The sequence below is a fragment of the Pleurodeles waltl genome, chromosome 12 (assembly GCF_031143425.1).
Source record: "Pleurodeles waltl isolate 20211129_DDA chromosome 12, aPleWal1.hap1.20221129, whole genome shotgun sequence".
NCBI classification, from domain to species: domain Eukaryota; kingdom Metazoa; phylum Chordata; class Amphibia; order Caudata; family Salamandridae; genus Pleurodeles; species Pleurodeles waltl.
The window spans coordinates 708,292,077-708,312,849 of record NC_090451.1 but is presented as its reverse complement, the minus strand read 5'-3'; the positions used below and the strand labels follow the sequence as shown (position 1 = coordinate 708,312,849).

Genomic DNA, 20,773 nt, shown 5'->3' with positions numbered 1-20,773 from the left:
TGGTAGGCTGGAGTGGCTGGGAGTGCCCTGGCACGTGGTGATTGCAGGCCCCCTCCCGAGCCTTGGGTCTGGCTAAATTCAGCTTTCCGGCCTTTCACCCTGCAGCTCCACCGCCCGACCTCACCGTCAGGATGAAATCCTGCAGACACGTGGGGACCATCGTAGAGCTGGAACAATACAGGGAACTCCACCTGGGCACCGATGATGCGGAGGAACCCTCCGCGCCCCCACGCGAGTGCACACCCTTTGCACAAATCAGTGACGAAAACACTACTTGCAACTTTAGTCCCTTATAGTAGTAACCAGGCGTGTGCATCGAGAATAAGCCAGATGCACACAGAGCGACCGGAAAAATGATGCAACACAAAGAGTCTGCGGGTTCACCGGCTGTTTGGGGGAGGTAGGTGTGATCTCCTTTTCTGCACGAGTGGTAATCCGCATGGAAGTGGGGGTCCCCAGGTGAGCCCCCAGTTCCATCTTTGAATTAAAACTGGACGTGGTGCGTGAGACGATCTGATCTACACAAAAGACACAAGTGTGATGAACACAATTTAAACATTACACAATCAGGACACTGTTTCAATGAAGACTCTGACAACTCTGGTGACGTCACTGGGAGTACCTTGGCCCGGGTGTTTCTGAGCACGCGCACTGCCCTGGAAGCCCCCTGGGGTACATTGCTGGCGTGCAGCCCCCATTGCGCGTTTGTTCGGCGGCCACACCACGGGGCTCCAATGGCTGGTTCATAAAATCAAAGCTGCCCTGACGAGTGGCCCTCAACATACGCTTGGCCCAGGGCCCCCAAAATTCTTAAGATGTCCCAGAGTGGTTCAACCCACTGAGAGTCACGTCACTGTTAAAAGACTCGGCCCCAGCGTCATGCCAACATCACTTTGATTCCAGTCTGGGTTAATATTAGCCTATGCAGGGTTGATGCAAGCCACTCCGCTTGCCTCTGCAGTGCAGGTCTGGGTAAAAGGCCTAATCAGACAACTTCATTTGAAGAGCCTCCCCCACAAAATCAACATCGCCCCTCTCTCGGACTCCCAGATAAAGAAGGCAAACACTGCGGCCTTGTTTGCATTGCCCAAGGTTTTTCTGAGCTCACCTGGAACCCTGCGGTCGAGTCAATGAGTAACCCGCTGATAACAGACTCAAGTAGTTCAAAAAGACATGAGAACCTCAATGATACATGGACGGAGCCCGCATGGACAAAACTCATCACGTGCCACGGCGAGCTCCAGGCAGTCAACTAAGACGCAGCTGAGCACAAGTCTTGGAGCCCAAAGAGTGGTTGCCCAGATCTCAGCCTCTTCTGAGCCTAGGCCACCAGGGGCCATCATGGGTCTCACGGATTGGCTCACCACGCTTTTCTCTCACAAGAGAGTCACCGACTCACAGATTAACATCTTGACCGAGAGCCAGCCCCTGACAAACCTAACTCCTGATGGCAACGTGGTGCTCCAGAGTGCGCGGCCGGTGGTCCAAGGCGAGCCCAGAAGTACTCGGTGTGTCCTGGAGGCAGAATTCAGCCAACTGGTGGACCAAGTCGGAGGCAAAGAGAAGTTCCTGTTTGTGGGGGACGCTGTAATTTCTGGGAAGGCATCAGGTGGTGGGATTTTCCAAGAACTTTCCAACCACCTTTTTGGAAACACAGATGGAGGTTTCAAGGGAGTCACAGCCACTGAGGAAATGGGGAAAAGCAACACTGTAACTGGAAAAACCCAGTCGGGACTTGTGGAACTGACTCATCCTGCACCTGCCAAGTCCCGCGTCTTCAAGTACCCCGCCATCTTGGTGGTGTTTAAGTTGACCATCCTACAAGAGAAGACCAATGAGGTCACCATCAGGGAGATATTGAGGGATGTCCGATCCAGGTGCAAGGAGGCCGCTCCGGCCATCATTGGAATCGTATACTGCGAGAATGGCGTCTCAGAGGATGAAGAGCGGGCTGCGTATCACCGGCTCTTGCGCTACCTCCAGGACACGTTCCACCCCGAGAGCAGCAGAGGGCCTCGCGTCAGCGTCTGTCTCTACGCTAAGTCAAGGCCTAAGTCTATACTGGGAGTGAGGAGCTGCGTGTTGGAGACACTCAGGGACTCCATGGCAGGTAATGCTTCATTGTCAATCTCATGGAAGGTAAACATCAATGCGGCTGTCACGGGACACAGTGACATGTAACCGCCAGGGGGGAGGTGCCAGGACACGATAACCCCCTGTTATTAGGCTGTAATATGTTAGCAATGAAAACCATTTATTGTGAGTTTCTAATCCTCATGATGGGAGGTGCCAGGAGGAAGTCAGGTTATTGCATTAATTCAGCCTGGAAAAGGTTTGAAAGGTGTATTGAGATTTCCAATAGTCAATCCTTCCAAGATGCATGAATACTGGCTTTGTTGCTCACGTGTCTTGCTGTGGTCATTGGCTGTATGGTGAACACTGCCTCAGCACAGGGACCTACTGCAGGGGGTTCCCCAACCCCACAGACTGAAGAGAGGCTTATCAGGGAGGTAGAACCCTGCCCTGAGGTTGCATGCTGCTTCTACTTGCCCCAGCCCACCCTTCCTCCTCGCAGAGATATTGGCTGGAGCCCTCACGATGAAGTAGGTTGGTCTTCAGTCTCAGGTCTGGGTCGAGTATCTTCAGGCGCTCAAAAATCATTAACACATCTCAGCAGGTTGAGGAGACTAGTGTGGCCCAGGGTGGGAGCTCATCCTGTCTGCAGGCCACATCCCAACCTCTGCTTCTTCCAAATCGAGGGAGGGGAGGTCAAGCCCTCCTTCGGGCAGATGCTGGAGTGGGTGCCTGGACCACCCTCTAATCCAGTGGTTCCCAAACATTTTAGAACCAGGACCCGTTTTAGAACAAAAAATATTTGTAACCAACCTATTTTTAATGGGCATAAGCAGAGTGATTTTTTTAATGTAACTAAAGCATGGTGTGGCAGTGCACTTTCCTTGAAGACAGCACGTTTGCCATTAAAATGGCCACTAAATTTGCACAGATAAAACTATGTGGCACACAAATGATAAAGTGTAGAAATAAGGTTTCTGAAAATATTTATAATTTGTGCATCACCAAGTAAGTCTTGATTTGTTTCAATTGTATCAAAATCTCTGTTTTCCAGCACACTTAAGAATTACAAAAAAAGAGCTACATTTTTGCTTTCCTAACAGGTGGATGCGTGCAGTCCGTTTACAGGTGTTTACATCTTACATTGTCACATAATTCACTTTAGAAACTCCTCCCACTTTGTAGTCAGAGAAAGTAAAGTAAAAACTAATCCCACCAAATGTGACAACTTAAACGCAGAATATAAGGCGTCTTTATTTATTGCTTGGACTTTCGCAATCCACTCAAAATCAGCTTGCAACCCGTAGTTTGGGAAACACTGCTCTGAGCCAATCGCCACAGCCCACCTGTATACGCCACCATTTTAGCAGTGACCAGGTGTCCTCGGGTACCACCTGCACCTCTTCAGCGGTGTGCTTGAGGTCCCTCCCCATCCCTGGAGTGCCCATGGACCCTGACAGCAGCCTGTGAGAAGCTCACCCTAAGTGAAAGGTTCAGGGCAGCAAACACTTGCAAGATGCTGGCACCGTGTGGTTCGTCCCTCGTGACGCCCACTCTGACACAGGATTGTAGCAATGAGGCTATCGGCCCTGGTGTAAGCAATACACGTGGGACTGCCATCCACTGACTGGACAGTAAAATACAGCCATAATTTGGTGTGTTGGACTTGCCACTTTACCTGCTGCCCCTGGTGATAGAGTTGTTTGCCAGGCCGAGGGCACTATCTCACCAGGAGCACACGTTAACTGATTGTGTAGCACAAAGGCTTGCAGGGCACACCTGCTGGGCAAACACTGGCCACACGAGCTGTACGTGGGTGACAGGATGACCATGCGGGCACGTACCTGAGGTGATGCCCCTGCCCAGAGGCGTAACGTTAGCCCCCACAGTGTGGGGGGGGGGGGCAGATCTCCAAGGGAGCCCCTTCAGCACAGTACACTGACTGGATCTGGACCGTAGCCTGAGAGCTCCTGACTGGGTCCGGAGGGGCCCTCCATTACTTTGCGGGGGCCCTCAAGTTACATTGCGGTACTGACCATTTTAGGGCTCTGATTCAAGGGTAACATCTAGGAATAGAGGTGCCCAGCTGGGACCCCCACCACCCTACACACCACTGGGACAATTCACAAAGAATATTGTAGAAGATGATCTCAGTAGCAGACCTGGGTGGACTTCCGGCTTCCGGGGTGCTACTGCGCATGACACAACGATGACATCATTCCGTTCCCAGCATGCCCCTCTTCTGAGCACCACTGCATGTGCATCTGCATGAGCCCATGGCCCTTTTCTACTTGGTTCTTCAGCTGAAAATGGTTTAGGTGTGGAAGAACATGTCCAGGAACCTCAGAAATTAAGGGGGAGCCCCAATTTATTTTCTGCATTGGAATGAAAGTGCCACTGCTTTGTTTTTGTTTTTTTAATATATTTTTATTTCCTCAATTTTTGCAGGTACATAAAAAAAGGAAAACATAGAAATGTAAATTAATCGATATCAAGATACAAAGTGATTGATAAGACACAAGGATAGCGTATTCTTAATTAAAGAAAAGTCAATATGATTTATGAATTTATGTATTGTCAGTATGTATAGCTACATTTTCTCCCAGGATTCTGCAAGCTTTGGATACACAAAACATAGGTGTAGTCAGTCCCCGGCCACTGCTTTGCTGTGGTAGGTTGTAGAGATTACTACAGTCAGTTTCAAATCCTGTCTCTTTATTTCATAAGGTACAGGGCTCAGCAACACGATCCATACAGTGCAGTGCCAGCAATGACCTACAGACTCCCGAATGCCCCCGACATTCAAGGGATGCAGAACATATACAAATAATACGTGAGCCCATTGCTTTAGCCGTAATAACCCACAGACGAGCCACAACATAGGTTTGCGTGTGCTTCCTTTGTGGGACCACCCACGAGGACCACTGGAGACTGCCCCACACTTACCCCATTTGAGGGTGTTCCAAACACTCTTCATGGCCACCCTCCAACACCCCCAAACCCGTCTTTTTTGCTGCCTCCACCTCTAAACTCACACATGCAAACATTTTGTAATATTCCTCCTCTTTTGTCTTGTACATGGGGTTTGTATCCTCAGAAGTTTTAAAGCCAAAATTCAAAGAATCAGAACTTGTGAATCTTGGCTGTAGATTCCCTCCCTTCTTCCAACACTGGACACTCAGGAGTTCAAGACGTCACGTGAATTGGTCACATGGTCTATTAAAGCTCATGGCTTAAACTGAATCTGTGATGAAGGTTGATTCAGTCTTCCAAGCAGGGCAGACATGCTAAAAACAGAGAAGTGGCGGAGGGGGGATAACCAAGGTAGATAGTATGCAAGTGACATCATGGCACATGACATCACAGTGCATGGCATAATGGTGCGTGAACATACACGGCATCACAGGAAATGGTGTCACAATCCAGGAAGTCCCAGGAAGCGACATCACAAAAAGGGTCATCAGATCTTAACAGCTGACACATATGTTTAGCAGGTCTATCATGAGTACCGTTGAGGGTCTTAAGAGACTCAACAAATTCGATTTCACATCAGCGCAGTGCCAAAAAAGTGACGCAACCCCAGTGCAAAATCTTAGCCTCAACTTATACATTCATTTTTTTAAAACCCTGCCACAAAGAAATTGGCAACAAGGAGAAAGGTGGCAGTACATTTGTTCTGCTTAATTAGTTGCAAAATAAGCATTTTAAAATATCCTATGAAGTTAAGGCTGAAGAGATCTTTGTGTGCCCAGTAAATCTCAGGGAATAGCAATGATGGTGAGATAACTCAGCAAGTTCATGCACTTGCAGGAGGGATCTGTGTTTTTGCTAATCCCAGTTTTGAATCAAAGTAGCGTTCGACAATTAATATGCCTCCTGCAAAGCACATCATTCAGCATGCAGATGACAGGTTTTTATTTTTTGTAGACAGGTAAGCAGGTTTCTGCTTTTAACATGGAGATGCTTTTGTTCCTCGCAGTGCATAAACTGTAATCCTTCTAAGGTAGGGCAGTGAGCTATGAAGGAGAAGTAACTCCTACACCTCATAACTCTTACTGTAACACATCCTGTGCATGGATTTACACACATAGTTTTTATTGTCAATGTAATATGTGTACGTGTGATCTAAAGCGCTCCAATGCCCTGCATTGGGACGACTAGCGCTATTAAAGATATAAAACAAAACAATGGTATTTAAATTGTTATTTGATTAAATACTGAGACAGAGCAACACCTGTGGCCTTCTTCTAATGCATGCATGCATGTCTCTTATTTACAAGGACTGAATAAAGTTGAAAGCATGGCTCTCTTAAGTACGTGTGAAGTGATAACAGCCTGTGTGCTTTTGTTTCCCCTCCATTGCATTTGAGCCTGATGGGCCCTTAACTTTGGCCTTTGTTTTGGGCCCAGATGAAATTTAAAATAATAAAGCCCACTTGTTACCTACACTTTGTACCTGCTCCAAACAAAAGCAGAATGTGTCCCAGTATCTGAAAATTACACAGGGACAAGTTCAGCATGTTTCATTGGGGCTCAGGTTCTCGGCAGGTGGACAGCGTCCACCCTGTGAAAAGAGTGGGTTGCCATGGTGGCTACCCACGTATACCACTGACTTGTGCCCTGCTTCCAAGTTCTATCAACCAATTGGATCAGAGTAGAGAAGTCAGCCCTACCAAAACATTTGCGCTCTGAAAGACGTAGGTCATCTAAACCAGGTTCTAAAAGACATCCCAACCTGGCCAATGCACAGCACCTAAAACTGAATCTATGACACCGTATCCCTCCAATTCTCTCACCTGCACTTTGCTCTCGCCTAGTTCAACACTGGTCCGCCTCACTAGATGTGCTAGACCGCTGACCCAAAACTATTAAAAGTGCCAAGTCTCTGAGGGTCACTAAGGACAGGAATCTGAACCTGTGAGCTTTCCTCACTCTCACATCAAAAAGAGCTCTATATCAACGTGCGTTGCTTGAAATGGTCCAACCTTTAACCCCCTTCGGACTTCAAACATGCAGCCCGAGCCCCAGTCCTATCGAAGCTGGACTGTGGCGATGCTACCCCGATCCGTGCCCTGAACTCACACCTTGCGCCATTAAAGGGTTACCCCCCCCCCCCCAAGTCACAGATCTGGCTTAAATCCACCAGCCGCCTTAGAATGAGAGTTAAACTCCCCCAGGCTGAGACATTCCTGATAAGCTAATCTCTGTCCACCCTCAGTCCCTTGTCGCCCTCCATTAGTTTGTTGACACTACTAAGGAATATTGCTCTCATTAGCTCTGTTCAAAGGCTTGACATGAGATATCTAATCTGCTCTATGGTTACTATGCTTGGCATATAGTCAACACAGTGCCTGAACACCTGGTCCGGCCCACGCTTTACTCAGAGCCGGCGCTAGGCATGGGCAGTGTGGATAGCTGCCCTGGTCCCCAAAACTCGATCCACCAACATGGAGCCCCACACCAGTGTGACACAGCCATGTAGAGCGGTCCTCATGCGCCCTTGCCAATCCAGTTTTTAATTGAAAGGTGTTGCGTTGTCATTGGGTCCATGGGGTGGTGGGGGCTCCCTTCGGCCTGCCACCCAAGGTGTCGCTCGGCGAGGAGGCGGGGGTTTCTTGCTTTAGTTCTAGTTGCAAGAAGACACATTCTACAAGTTTGTCCTTCATGCACCCAACATACTGTGGTTGGTGATGGTTAGTTTTGTTGCGCGGCTCAAGCACTGCCTGCGATCCAGTGGCTTTGCTGTGGCGTAACCTTTACAATGATTCACCTACATAGACTTACATTTACATCCCAATGTTTACAATTCATTGTAATTTATGTTTATTTTCCGTCTAACGCGTTCACGGTCAGTACTTTATGAAACTTTTTGTTTTCACTTTAGGGAAGGAATGAGCTCTGTGCAATTAAATGCCAATAAATACAATAATATATAAAAATATTGTAATTTCCAAAGAAATTTCTTTCCACACTTAGCCCATATTCACTTTAAAAATTCCAAAATTCCACAAAAATCAGAATCAAATTCTCCTACATTAAAATTGTTAATTAAACGAATTACTTCTCACTTTTTGCCCCATACCACTTCAAAAAACCCAACTCTAACATAAACGATATTCTTTACTAAATATATTATATTAAATAGACATTAAATAGATCACATTCCTCTCCTAAATAGAACATAAATAATTTTAAAAAGTACTGAAAGTGAAAGCTTAAAACAAAAAACAAACATGAAATTACAATGCATTGTAAAAAAAGACAATGTCAATGTAAGACTTTGTAAATATTTGCGATGGAAATGTTATCATTATAATCAATGTGTTGTTATATACATCTTGTGAATGCTTTCATTGAAACACCTGGGTAAATCCCAAACTTTGTGTGTTTTCTTTGACTGTCTGATACCGAGGGCCTTGATTGCATGGATCAGATATTGCCGGCGTCTCAGGGACTCTGATAGGTACTCCTGTATCTTCTCACTCCACCTCTGTCATTGCAGGTCCTCCAAGCATTCCTGCCGAGAGCAAGTACCTGAGGGACCAGGACACAGACCTTCAGAAGAAGTTCCAAGATTTGGTGGCCCAAGTCGGCGGGAAGGAAAGCTTCCTGTTGGTTGGAATGCTGTGTCCATCTTCCGAAACAGCAGACAAGGTGAAACTCTTCCAGGAGGTGGCTCAGGAACTTTTTGATGAGCAGAGATACCCTGGTGAGGGCAGTTTGTGTACCCCCAGCTCTAAGGGAGAAGCTGCACCGTCACTGCAGCCGAATGCTGGGAACCCCGGGCCAGCGTTGAAGCCGTGCACTCAGCTTGAGAAGCCCCAAGCCTTCCCGTTCCCCGTCATCCTTGTCGTGTTCAAGCTCCAGTTTATCAAGGACAGGACTAGTAAGGTGCTGATCAGGGAGATTCTGAAAGACATACGGGGAAGGTGCAAGGGAGTCACTCCGGCCATTGTAGGCATCGTGTACAGCGAAGAGCAGACATCGGAGGAGCAAGAACAGACTTCCCTCTGCAAACTGTCCCGCTATCTAAATGAAACCTTTCACCTTGAAGCAGGTGGTGTCTGCTCTAGGCTGGCCTGTGTCTGCTTCTATGTGAAATCCAGGCCCGATTCTATTATGGGTGTCAAAAAATGCATCTGCGGGGTGCTGAGACACCAGCACAGAGAGGCAAACCATTGATATATCGATCTGACGAAGACCAGCCACCTAGTTAAAGGCAGATCCTTGCTTGAAGCAATGACAAATGAAAGAAGTCCTCAACTGAGCATCTTCTAAACTGCGCACGGCCTTCCTGGTCTAATGAGAATCAAAAGACACTATCGATGGAGCATCCGATAAAGTGTGTGTAGAGGGACTGGACCAATGAGTGTGTAAAGACACCATCATTGGAGAATCTTCTTCCCTGTCTGTAGAAGAGGTGGACCACTGAGAACATAAAGACACCATCAATGGAGCAGCTTATGAAGTGTGTGTAGAGCAGGGGGCTCCAAAGTATAACTCCTGAGCTACTCGTAGCTCTCAAGGTACACATACATAGCTCTCTTCTGTGTACCCCAGCCTACAAAAACTGAAAAGTTTATATTTAAAACAAACATGTAAACTTGTCTGATTTGGTCAGGATTAAAATTCTAAAGATATTCATAGCTCTGGACGATTTTCACCAACATAAGTAGTTTTGACTACAAAAAAAGTTGGAGATCCCTGAGGGACTAGACAAATGAGAACATAAAGACACCATCTCTGGAAAATCTCCTGCCCTGTACGTAGAAGACCTGGACCAATGAGAATATAAAGACACCATCATTGGAGAATCTTCTACCCTGTGCGCTAAAGACCTGGGCAAATGAGAACATAAAGACACCATCATTGTAGAATCTTCTGCAGTGTGTGGAGAATCTTCTGCCCTGTACATAGGAGACCTGGACCAATGAGAACATAAAGACACCATCATTAGAGAATCTTCTGCTGTGTATGGAGAATCTTCTGCCCTGTGCGGAGAAGACCTAGACCAATGAGAACATAAGGACACCATCATTGGAGAATCTTCTGCCCTGTCTGTTGAAGACCTGGACCAATGAGAACCTAAAGACGCCATCATTGGAGAATATTCTGCCCTGTGCGGAGAAGTCCCGGAACAGTGAGAACGTCAAGACACCAACACTGGAGAATCTACTGCCCTGTCCGGAGAAGACCTGGACCAATGAGAACATAAAGACACCATCATTGGAGAATCTTCTGCCCTGTATGTAGAAGACATGGACGAATAGGAACATAAAGACACCATCATTGGAGAAGCTTCTTCCCTGTGGGAGAAGACCTGGACCAATGAGAACACAAAGACACCATAACTGGAGAATCTTATGCCCTGTACGTAGAAGACCTGGACCAATGTAAACATAAAGACACCATCACTGGAGAATCTTCTGTCCTGTCCGGAGAAGACCTGGACCAATGAGAACATAAAGACACCATCAATGGAGAATCTTCTGCCCTGTACGTAGAAGACCTGGACCAATAGGAACATAAAGACACCATCATTGGAGAAGCTTCTTCCCTGTGGGAGAAGACCTGGATCAATGAGAACACAAAGACACCATCATTGTAGAATCTTCTGCCCTGTGTGGAGAAGACCCAGACCAACGAGAACACAAAGACACCAAGATTGGAGAATCTTTTGCCCTGTACGTAGAAGACCCAGGCCAATGAGAACATCAAGGCACCATCACTGGACACTGTTCTAAACTGCATCTAGTGGGCCAGTGGAAACACCATCATCATCGGAGCATCTTCTGTAGTATGCGTAAGGGCCCTGAAGCAATAAGAACTGACAAATACCGACATCTGTGTCTTTACTGCACAGTGTGAACAGAACTTCTGTCAGATACAACCAAATTTATAAAACTCTCATACATTCAAATGGCCTAAGTCAAGCCTTGGTTTGTTTATTTTTTAATATTTGTTGCAGATATTGCATACATTTCAAGTGCTGTCAGAATATTTCCACCAGAGCTGTCCAATACAGATACAAACACTGTCTTATGCGGAAGGGTTTGTGTTGTTACCTCGACCCTACTTGACTTGCAACAATTGATAAGATCATGGGGAATGTACTAACATGAAAATAATTTATTGTGAAATCATAGCAGGATAAAATATGTAATGTTTTAAAAGAAATGGTGAAAAAAGATGTGGAAATAGATTTGAGCAACTGTTTTTTTTGGGAGTGTTCCTTTTAAGAACAAATAGATTTGGAAGACTAATACAAAAAAAAAACTACAAATGGGGGTTATGCCAAATCGTTCGGTCGGAATCAAATCTTCAGTCCGACGTACTTGTTATTGAAAGACTATGCAATGAAGAATCCTCCAAAGTTACTTTACAGAATCATTTGTTGTAATCTAAACATCCTGACTGCTTGAGAACATATCGACAGTTATATATGTAAATAACAACTGGGTGTATAGACAGAAATGCAGCCAATAAAGTCTGAATTAGGGTTAAAAGGGGTCTTAGTGGATTCCTACATAGGGCGTCATGATAAGGAAAACCCATCGCAAAGAGGGAGATCATTTTTGAAGGTATACGCAATTCTGTGCAATAGTACACCGTTCAGCTGTAACACTAGGAGAGTCGTCATCAATCTAGTGACTTGCGTAATAAGAAATGTAGCGCAACATTACAGGCAAAAGGTAAATCTATAGTGAAAAACTGTTGACACAATCCAAACATATATATGTCAAAAGCAGTAGTAGACGGAGTTACCGGTGTAGCCGCTGGCAGCCTTTTATTGCGGGTTTAACTGCTTTTATTTCAGTTATAAAGACTGTCAGACACATTTATAGATGCATATTTAAAAATTAACCAGCAGCTTAAAGCCACATCTATAGCTTAGGTTACTATCCCTCAGTTTTATCAAACACAGAAAAGGAGATGGGAAGAATACTTGCAATTTGTCAAACCAATGGGAAGCATTCCAATGCCTCTGTCGTGCACCCACCACGCCACCTCAGTTTGGACCCAGCCATATGCAAATCAGTCTTGGCCATGCTCCAATTGGAACTGCCCAGCTAGGTCTTCTCTGAACCGGAACACAAGCACCCCAACACCAGTTTTGCCTTTAATTGGGCTCATCAGTTGGGTGCAGCTTAGTTCCAGTAGCACGGGAGCCACGTATGAACATACCTCTCTCACTTACGGTGTCACACTGAAGCATACAAAAAAGTGATGGTTGGAATGCTTGAATTAATCACAGCCACTGGTAATTACTCCGGCCAAATCCCAGTTTGTTACTTTGCACACCATACCACCGCAGTTTGGACCCACCCATATGCAACTCAGCTTTAACCTGCTCCAGAGGCAACAGTCCAGGCCGAACTTCTAGTCTAGATCCTTCCTGTTCAGCAACCCAAGACCTGTCTTCCCTGATTAGGGCTTATCAGTCAGCGATCGCTTGCTTCCAGTGGCACAGCGTGCGCGTGGAACGAGTCTGGGCATATCCGTCCCACATAGGGCGGTGCATCATGCACACAAAATGTGATGGAAGGAATGCTTGCAACTTGTCTAACCTTGAGCGATTGCTTGACGTAGCATCCCAACCCATCATTCTTTTGCCCACCGTTTGGACCCAGCCAAATACAAATTAGTCTTGTCCTTTCTCCATTAGGAATGATACAGCGTAAACGCCAAGGCCATGTATTCCCTGCACTGAAACACAAGCAACCCAAGAGCAGGTTTGCTCTTATTAAGGCTCCCCAGCCGGGTACAGCTTGTTTCTACCAGCACAGTGAGTACATGACCCACGTCTCTCACTTAGCTGCAAACACATTTAATGCTAGGCAGTGTTCCCTAATACAGGTAAAACATGAACATCACATTATGGCTAATTCTAAAGAGGCTGAGACCTCATTGATCGGCTACAATAGTCATGGTGTTTTTTAACAGAAGCAGGCAGAATATTTTTTTAACCTAAAGTTATTGTAATTACTTCCTTCCTAAGTCGTATGAGCTTACGCATCCATCATATTACATTAACATAAACCTGTGCAAGCGCGCAGTACAAGACATTGTGCATTGTGTATTTACTTTTGATAGCAAATGCACTGCTTAATTTGAGCCGGTTGTTCCTGGTGCTCAGCATGGGCACTTAAATGTCAACACCCGGACTTATGACAGACAGCCATAAGGTGGCGCTATTTGTCTAATTCTGTAATAAACACACCAAAAGTTGGTCAATAATTCTATATACATTAATATGACTAATTCCCTGCCACCTGAAGCTGTAACAATACCTTAGGAGGCGGGTAATTGTCATTTTTAGTATATAAAAAGTTTGTATTTTCATCAGAAGTGCAACAGGTGGTGCAGGCTCCAGTGGTCTCCTGGCAGGGGCACTGGTAGTTGTTTATTTACAAATTAAGGACTGTGCTTTTTGGCAGCAAAAGACAAGATTATAAAACTGCAAGCTAAGGGTACCTAGAAAAGACTTGTAAATGTATTTAAAAAAATGTATTAGAGTGAACAATTTTTGTATGAATAGTGTGGTAAGGATGTTTTATGTCTAGTTTTCTGGTTTTCTGTTTGAAAAACTCTGATGAAATAAAGAAAAGTCGATACATTGGTTTTATCTTGTGAAAAAGAGTAACAAACGGTAATGATAGTAATAACAGACCTGCAAAGTCTTCCCGTGGAGTCGCAGGTGTAGGGGACCCATAGGTAAACCCTGCACAGTCTGTGGAAGGAAGTGAATGCTGAGAAAGACCAGCAATTTGAAGAACACTCATCAGAGTTACCACCATCTGAGGTGATAAATGTCTATATTAGAGGGCTGGTGGGGCAGCCCGAAGCTCCGCCCAGTCAGCCTGAGGCCTGTAAGCTTCTCACCACACGTGTCCTTGGAGAACCTCCAGGCACAGTACAAACGGAGGACACCCTCAATGGTGGCCAGAGAGTAGTAACCAATTGTGTCTGTTTGTCTGTGCCGAATATCCCTGCCATACTAAAAATATAATTGAGTAAAAGAAAGAAAGTGTACACTTTGTAATGTAAAGAAAATACCTTTCATCGCTATGTAAAAAGTGAACCCATAGACAGTACTCGGGGTGGACGACAAATCGCATAGGTTGGCAGCTTTGAGTACAAGTCCCGCCACCGTCTCAGGCAGAGACCTGAGGATGGAGAACAGAACACACTGAAAGAGTAGGAAGGCAGCAAGCGAGGAGTAGTGGTTAACGGGGTGGAAAGGGACACTTAGAGGATCACTAGCGAGCGAGAAGAAGCTAAATAGTGTCTAGGATGCTCGGACTGAGGAAGGAAAGACTTGGAGAGGGGAGAAACCTCAAAGCAGCGGAAGCCCGAGAAATGAGGTACACGGAATACAGTCCTGGCTCTGGTGACGTATAGTACTGATGAACCATCCAGTGTTATCCAGTGTCTGGAGACAGGAGACCATCCAGTGTCAGCACCTAAGAGACCACCCAGTGTCAGGAGACCATCCAGTGTCAGGAAACAGGACCCCACCCAGTGTCAGGAACCCATCAGGTGCCAGGAGACAGGAGACCATCCTGTGTCAGCAGAAAGGAGACCATCCAGTGTCAGGAGACCATCCAGTGTCAGGAACCCATCAGGTGCCAGGAGAGCATCCAGTGTCAGGATACAGGAGACCATCTATTGTTATCGGAGTATCAGGAGACTAACCAACACGAGGAGACCATCCTGTGTCAGGAGGCCATCCATTCTTATCTATTGTCAGGAGCCCATCCTGTGTTATCCAGTGCCAGGAGACTAACCAGGGCACAGGAGACCATCCAGTCTCGAGACTATTCAGTGGCAGGAGACCATTCAATGTCAAGAGACGATCTAGTGTCAGGAGGCCACCCATTATTATCTAGTGTCAGGAGACCATTCAGTGTAAGGAGGCCATTAAGTGTAAGAAGACGGGAGACAATCCGGTGTTATCCAGTTTCAGGAGACTGACCAATGCCAGGAGACCATCCCGTGTCAGGAGACATGGAGACCATCCTGTGTCAGGAGACAGGAGACCATCCCGTGTCAGGAGACATGGAGACCATCCCGTGTCAGGAGACATGGAGACCATCCCGTGTCAGGAGACATGGAGACCATCCCGTGTCAGGAGACATGGAGACCATCCCGTGTCAGGAGACATGGAGACCATCCCGTGTCAGGAGACAGCAGAACATCCTGTGTCAGGAGACCATCCAGTGTGAAGTGACCTTCCAGTGTCGGGATACAGGAGGCCATCCATTGTTATCTGAGTATCAGGAGACTAACCAACACCAGGAGACCCCCCAGTCTCAGGAGACCATTCAGTCCCAGCAGACCATTTAATGTCAGGAGACATCTAGTGTCAGGAGACAGGAGACAATCCAGTGTTATTCAGTGGCAGGAGACTAACCAGGAGACCATCCAGTGCCAGGAGTCCATTCAATGTCAGGAGATGATCTAGTGTCAGGAGGCCATCCATTCTTATCTATTGTCAGGAGGCCATCTGGTGTCAGGAGACCATCCTGTGTTATCCAGTGCCAGGAGACTAACCAGGGCACAGGAGATTATCCAGTCTCGAGATCATCCAGTGCCAGGAGACCTTCCAATGCCACAAGACCATTCAGTGCCAGGAGACCATTTAATGTCAGGAGACCATCTAGTGTCTGGAGGCCACCCATTCTTATCTAGTGTGAGGAGACCAGCCAGTGGCAGGGGACAGGAGACCCCATGCATCAGGTACAGCTTCCTGGGCCCAGTTGTGATAGTTACCACCTCCGGTGCCCGTATACTGCCATTATATGCAGGGTCAAACTTCAAACATATTTACATGTGGACAACCTCATGTGCCAAGATACAGTCAGCGCGCACCCAAGCATGTCCATCATATGGCCAGATGCAGCCCGGGTACCACCATCACATGCCACGTGATGCCTTGTGCTGCCTCCTCTGCCAAGCTGCTTGTCGTACACACCGTATACCCATCACCCTGGAATCTATCAGGCACACCCTCACTCATCTCCAAGGGGGTGCAAACTCTGCCCCCAAAGATAAAAGGATGTTAAAGTAACATTAAGGAGGAATCTGAAAGGAGAGTGCTAGGATTCAAAAATTGAAACTTGACACACTTGGCCTCAGTGATGACATCACATGCTTTACACTGTCTACAGTCAGAAGGACCATTACAGCACTAGTCAGCACCACTTCCTTTCAAGACACATCATCCACAGCTTCTCCTGCAGCCTTTGTAGTGAACACTGCAAGAATCAACTAACTTACCATGATCCAGGGAGATATATGGGCGACTAATGTTTACAGGAGAGTACAGTGGGTGTACCAAAGTTTTTAATTTATTAGATGACGCACGAAAGATCAACAGTGGTCAAAGAATTTAGAGTTTGGCAGACAGAGTTTACTCCGTTGGGATGGCAGAGGACAATACCTCAGCTGTCCGAGGGACCACCAGCCGCCAAATGTAGAATTGTTGACCGTGGCATAATGGAAATGCATGAGGCCCCCCCACAGAATGTCATGATGGCCCTGAGTCTCTGATATGACGTCTCACAGAAATTCATTGACTTTGGGCTCAATCGGGCCCCCTGGAGTGTACAGCTGCCCCCCCCCCCACATCTCAGCCGCTGCAGAGGCCTGCGTTATGCCACTGACTGTCGTCCAGTCAAGCGGACAACTCTGTACATTGACAGGAACCACTGACACAGTGGAAGCCGTTGACGTGGAACTTTCTAGCAATGTAGAAAAGGTTTGAAAGACTACCAGGAGGCTGACCATGAAAATTTTAAAGTTTTTGTTTTTCAAAAACAAACTCCCAAAGTGGTGAAAAGTCCTTTCTGAATCGGCCCATAGTTCATTAGGCCAATGGAGGAAGCATTCCACTGATAGAACACATCGGGGCTCAGTCCACAGGATACTCAGTCCACCTGACTCCAAAACAGGCTGCTGGACCAAGGATTTGACAGACAGACTACTCCATTGTCTTTGCAATGCAGCACCCTGACTGCCAAAGTCTACACCAGCCAATCAGATTGGAGTCCCGGCTGTCTGCTGGCATTCACCGTGATCTTGGACACTTCATGTTCTTTCCCTGACTCTTGCAAAATTACATTGCAGTTGGTGGCTGTTTTAGGAGCTGCTTGGGCAAAAACTGAAATCCAAAAATACTTGGCCACAAATTATAAATCGTGATACATTCCCACTAAGCAGACCTTGGGTGACCTCACGAGCTTTATTGTGAACATGTGTAAACAGTAGCTGCTTTTGGAGACAAGTGTACAAGACGGGGGCTCTCTGCAAACAAGATGAAAGCTCTTCAGTGTCAAGTCCTGTGCACATAAAACATCCAGTAACCTAAATATTGAGCTCATTGTTTAGGAATAAATATCTCTCTCTTCAGATCTTTTGCTCTATGCATGCTGGAAAGGACAACACTGTCTGGCAAAGAGACGTGTCTGCTGAACAAGCAGAGCTGTCTAACAACAAGGCAGAGAGTTGTGTGCAACAACCAGAGCTGTGTCTAAGAACAAGACAGTGAGCTGAGTGTATGAACCAGAGCTGTGTCTAAGAACCAGAGCTGCATCCAACAACCAGAGCTGTGTCTAAGAACCAGAGCTGTGTCCAAGAACCAGAGCTGTGTCCAAGAACCAGAGCTGTGTCCAAGAACCAGAGCTGTATCCAACAACCAGAGCTGTGTCCAAGAACCAGAGCTGTGTCTAAGAACCAGAGCTGTGTCCAACAACCAGAGCTGTATCCAACAACCAGAGCTGTATCCAACAACCAGAGCTGTGTCCAAGAACCAGAGCTGTGTCCAAGAACCAGAGCTGTGTCTAAGAACCAGAGCTGTATCCAACAACCAGAGCTGTGTCCAACAACCAGAGCTGTGTCCAAGAACCAGAGCTGTGTCCAACAACCAGAGCTGTGTCCAAGAACCAGAGCTGTGTCCAAGAACCAGAGCTGTGTCCAAGAACCAGAGCTGTGTCCAAGAACCAGAGCTGTGTCCAAGAACCAGAGCTGTGTCCAAGAACCAGAGCTGTGTCCAAGAACCAGAGCTGTGTCCAAGAACCAGAGCTGTGTCTAAGAACCAGAGCTGTGTCCAAGAACCAGAGCTGTGTCCAAGAACCAGAGCTGTATCCAACAACCAGAGCTGTGTCCAAGAACCAGAGCTGTGTCCAAGAACCAGAGCTGTGTCCAAGAACCAGAGCTGTATCCAACAACCAGAAGTGTGTCTAAGAACCAGAGCTGTATCCAACAACCAGAGGTGTATCTAAGAACCAGAGCTGTATCCAACAACCAGAGCTGTGTCTAAGAACCAGAGCTGTATCCAACTACCAGAGCTGTATCCAACATCCAGAGCTGTGTCCAAGAACCAGAGCTGTGTCCAAGAACCAGAGCTGTATCCAACAACCAGAGCTGTATCCAACAACCAGAGCTGTATCCAACAACCAGAGCTGTATCCAACAACCAGAGGTGTGTCCAACAACAAGAACAGTGTCTAAGAACCAGAGCTGTGCCCAAGAACCAGCGTTGTACGTGTTACTGTCCCTGCCGCAGTGGTAAAGTATGCGGCGAGTCTGGGCACTGAAAGCTGCTGGGCAGATTGAAAACTCTTACAAAAAATAACCAACTAAAGGAAATTAGAGTGACCCTGTCCAAAGAAGCGTGAGTGCTGGATCCACACTCAGGATAAGCTGCAGAGATGCAAGCTTCTCTCTCTCACCTTCCAAGGATCTGAGTCCCGAGTCCTGCATCTCAACACTCCACCTGCAGGACACCCCGAGCTCTCTTCCCGCCTTCTCCATTCTCTGCTCCTCTGATGTGCTCACTCCCCTCCCCCCGCTGGACACTGATCCCCAAGTCTCCCGCGGAAGAGGAGTGCCGAGGAGCGTGAGGCTGAAGAACAGAGGAGTAGAGTTTCTGTACTGAGTAATGGTGATGCCCCCCCCTAACCTTCTCACCCCTAAAATCCACCTCTCCACTTCATTTCAACTGGAACAGGTTGCTCCCAAGATGGCTCCGCGAGTTAAACGCTCGTCGCTGGCATCTACTCCTCTCGGAGTCCTCCGTGACGATCCTCACAAGGCCTATACTCACAAAAATGGGGCGGGTCTTACATTCACTATTGTATGTCCTTGATGCCTAATGCGCTGTCCACCTTCTTTAAGGGGTATTTCCTTTATGGATGGAAAAGCCTCACCCACTTAATCGTGGCATGCTTCATCATTGGCTGTCCAACCCACCCGGTTCAGATGATACTGACCCGGTGGGCTCACCCATAACTCCACAGGAGAACTAGCTCCTCAGGGGTAGGGAGATCTAGATAAATTGTCTCCTGGCCTGAAGGGTACCAGTATGGCAAAAGAGATTAAAGTGAAGGTTATCTCAATATCTATCCAAAGATTATCTTTATTCAGGATGATATTGGGTAGGATTAAAACCAGTTAGCTCCCTCCTATACGATGGGGCATCCAGGTGGCTCTTGGATCTATGATGGATCCCTACACCCTCTTAAAAATGACATGTTTCGGCCGTGGTAGAGGTACTTACTAGGGAACTTGGTTCTCAAAGCATGAGTCCTCCGGCCTTCCCTACTGTCAGCCGCGTGCCAAGGCCAGTGTGGGGCGGGGGGACTTTGTTGCATGTTTTATCTTTCAAAGGCTGCTAGGGGTCCTCTAGGCCAGTCATTCTCCTGCCAGACGTCTGTCTGGGAGACTAAATGGCCTGGGAAAAGTCAGGCTCCCTCAGCTCTAAAAGGCCAGTAGGTCTGGTGGGAGTTGTGACGCCGGAAATTCTCTCTGGTTGGAGACAGTCACCTTGTAGGCTTGTGTCTGAATGATTGCTTCGGATTGGATGGAGTCAGTCACACATCAGACTTCTCAAAAGTAAGATAGGGATTGGGCAGAGTTAGTCACTTGTAAAACTGCTACCTGAACGGCAGGTCGAATCGGGGAAAGTCAGTCACATTACTCTCTGGAAGACAGCTAGGTGAAGCCAGTCACATATCTCTCACAGCCAGTCTCTTCTAAGGCTACTCCTTGAATGTCCACTGGGCTCGGCAGTCAGTCACATGTAAGACAGCTCCCTGGATGTCAGGAGGGCCGTGGAGAGTCAGTCACATCTTAGCCTCTGGAAGACCACTAGGAGAAGCCAGTCCACTCAGTCAGTCACTTCTGAAACTATTCCTTAAATGTTCACTTGGGCAGGGCAAAGTCAATCACAAGTAAGACTGCTCCCTAGACCACAGGTAGGGCCAGGGGAGAGTCAGTCACTTATGACGCTCAGAGTCAGTCACTTCTGAGAACCCTCACTGGAGGTCCACTTCGGCTGGGCAGAGCCAATCACATGTAAAACTGCTCCCTGGATGGCTAGGTATAGTAATGGTGACATCACCCCTGAGAGGGCCCGTCGGGCTAGGGATGTGCCACTCACGCCTTAAGCTTGACTCTCATTACGGGTGAACGGCCAGGGGTAGAGCCAATCATTCTTCTGCCTCTTTTCTCAAAAGCTATTAGGGCTGGGGGGATGGAGGAAGAGTCCGTCTCAGGTCAGTGACTCATCCATGAAAGGAGTGTAGGGTTGGGGGTGAAACAGTGTGGGAAATGATCAGTTCCTGAAAGGTTGGAAGGGCTGGGGCAGAGTAAATCACTCATGAATCAATTAGTTCATGTAAAGCTTGAGTTATCACCTG

At 47.1% G+C, this 20,773-nt stretch overlaps 1 protein-coding gene across 1 annotated transcript; it reads left to right on the top strand.

The window, feature by feature from the left end:
- Window positions 1–1,058: 1,058 nt before the first annotated feature.
- Window positions 1,059–12,518, top strand: LOC138266939 (uncharacterized). Its single transcript, XM_069215725.1, has 2 exons — window positions 1,059–2,110; window positions 8,576–12,518. The coding sequence occupies exons 1-2, from the start codon at window positions 1,174–1,176 to the stop codon at window positions 9,253–9,255; spliced, it is 1,617 nt and encodes a 538-aa protein (XP_069071826.1). The 5' UTR covers window positions 1,059–1,173; the 3' UTR covers window positions 9,256–12,518.
- Window positions 12,519–20,773: the final 8,255 nt, after the last annotated feature.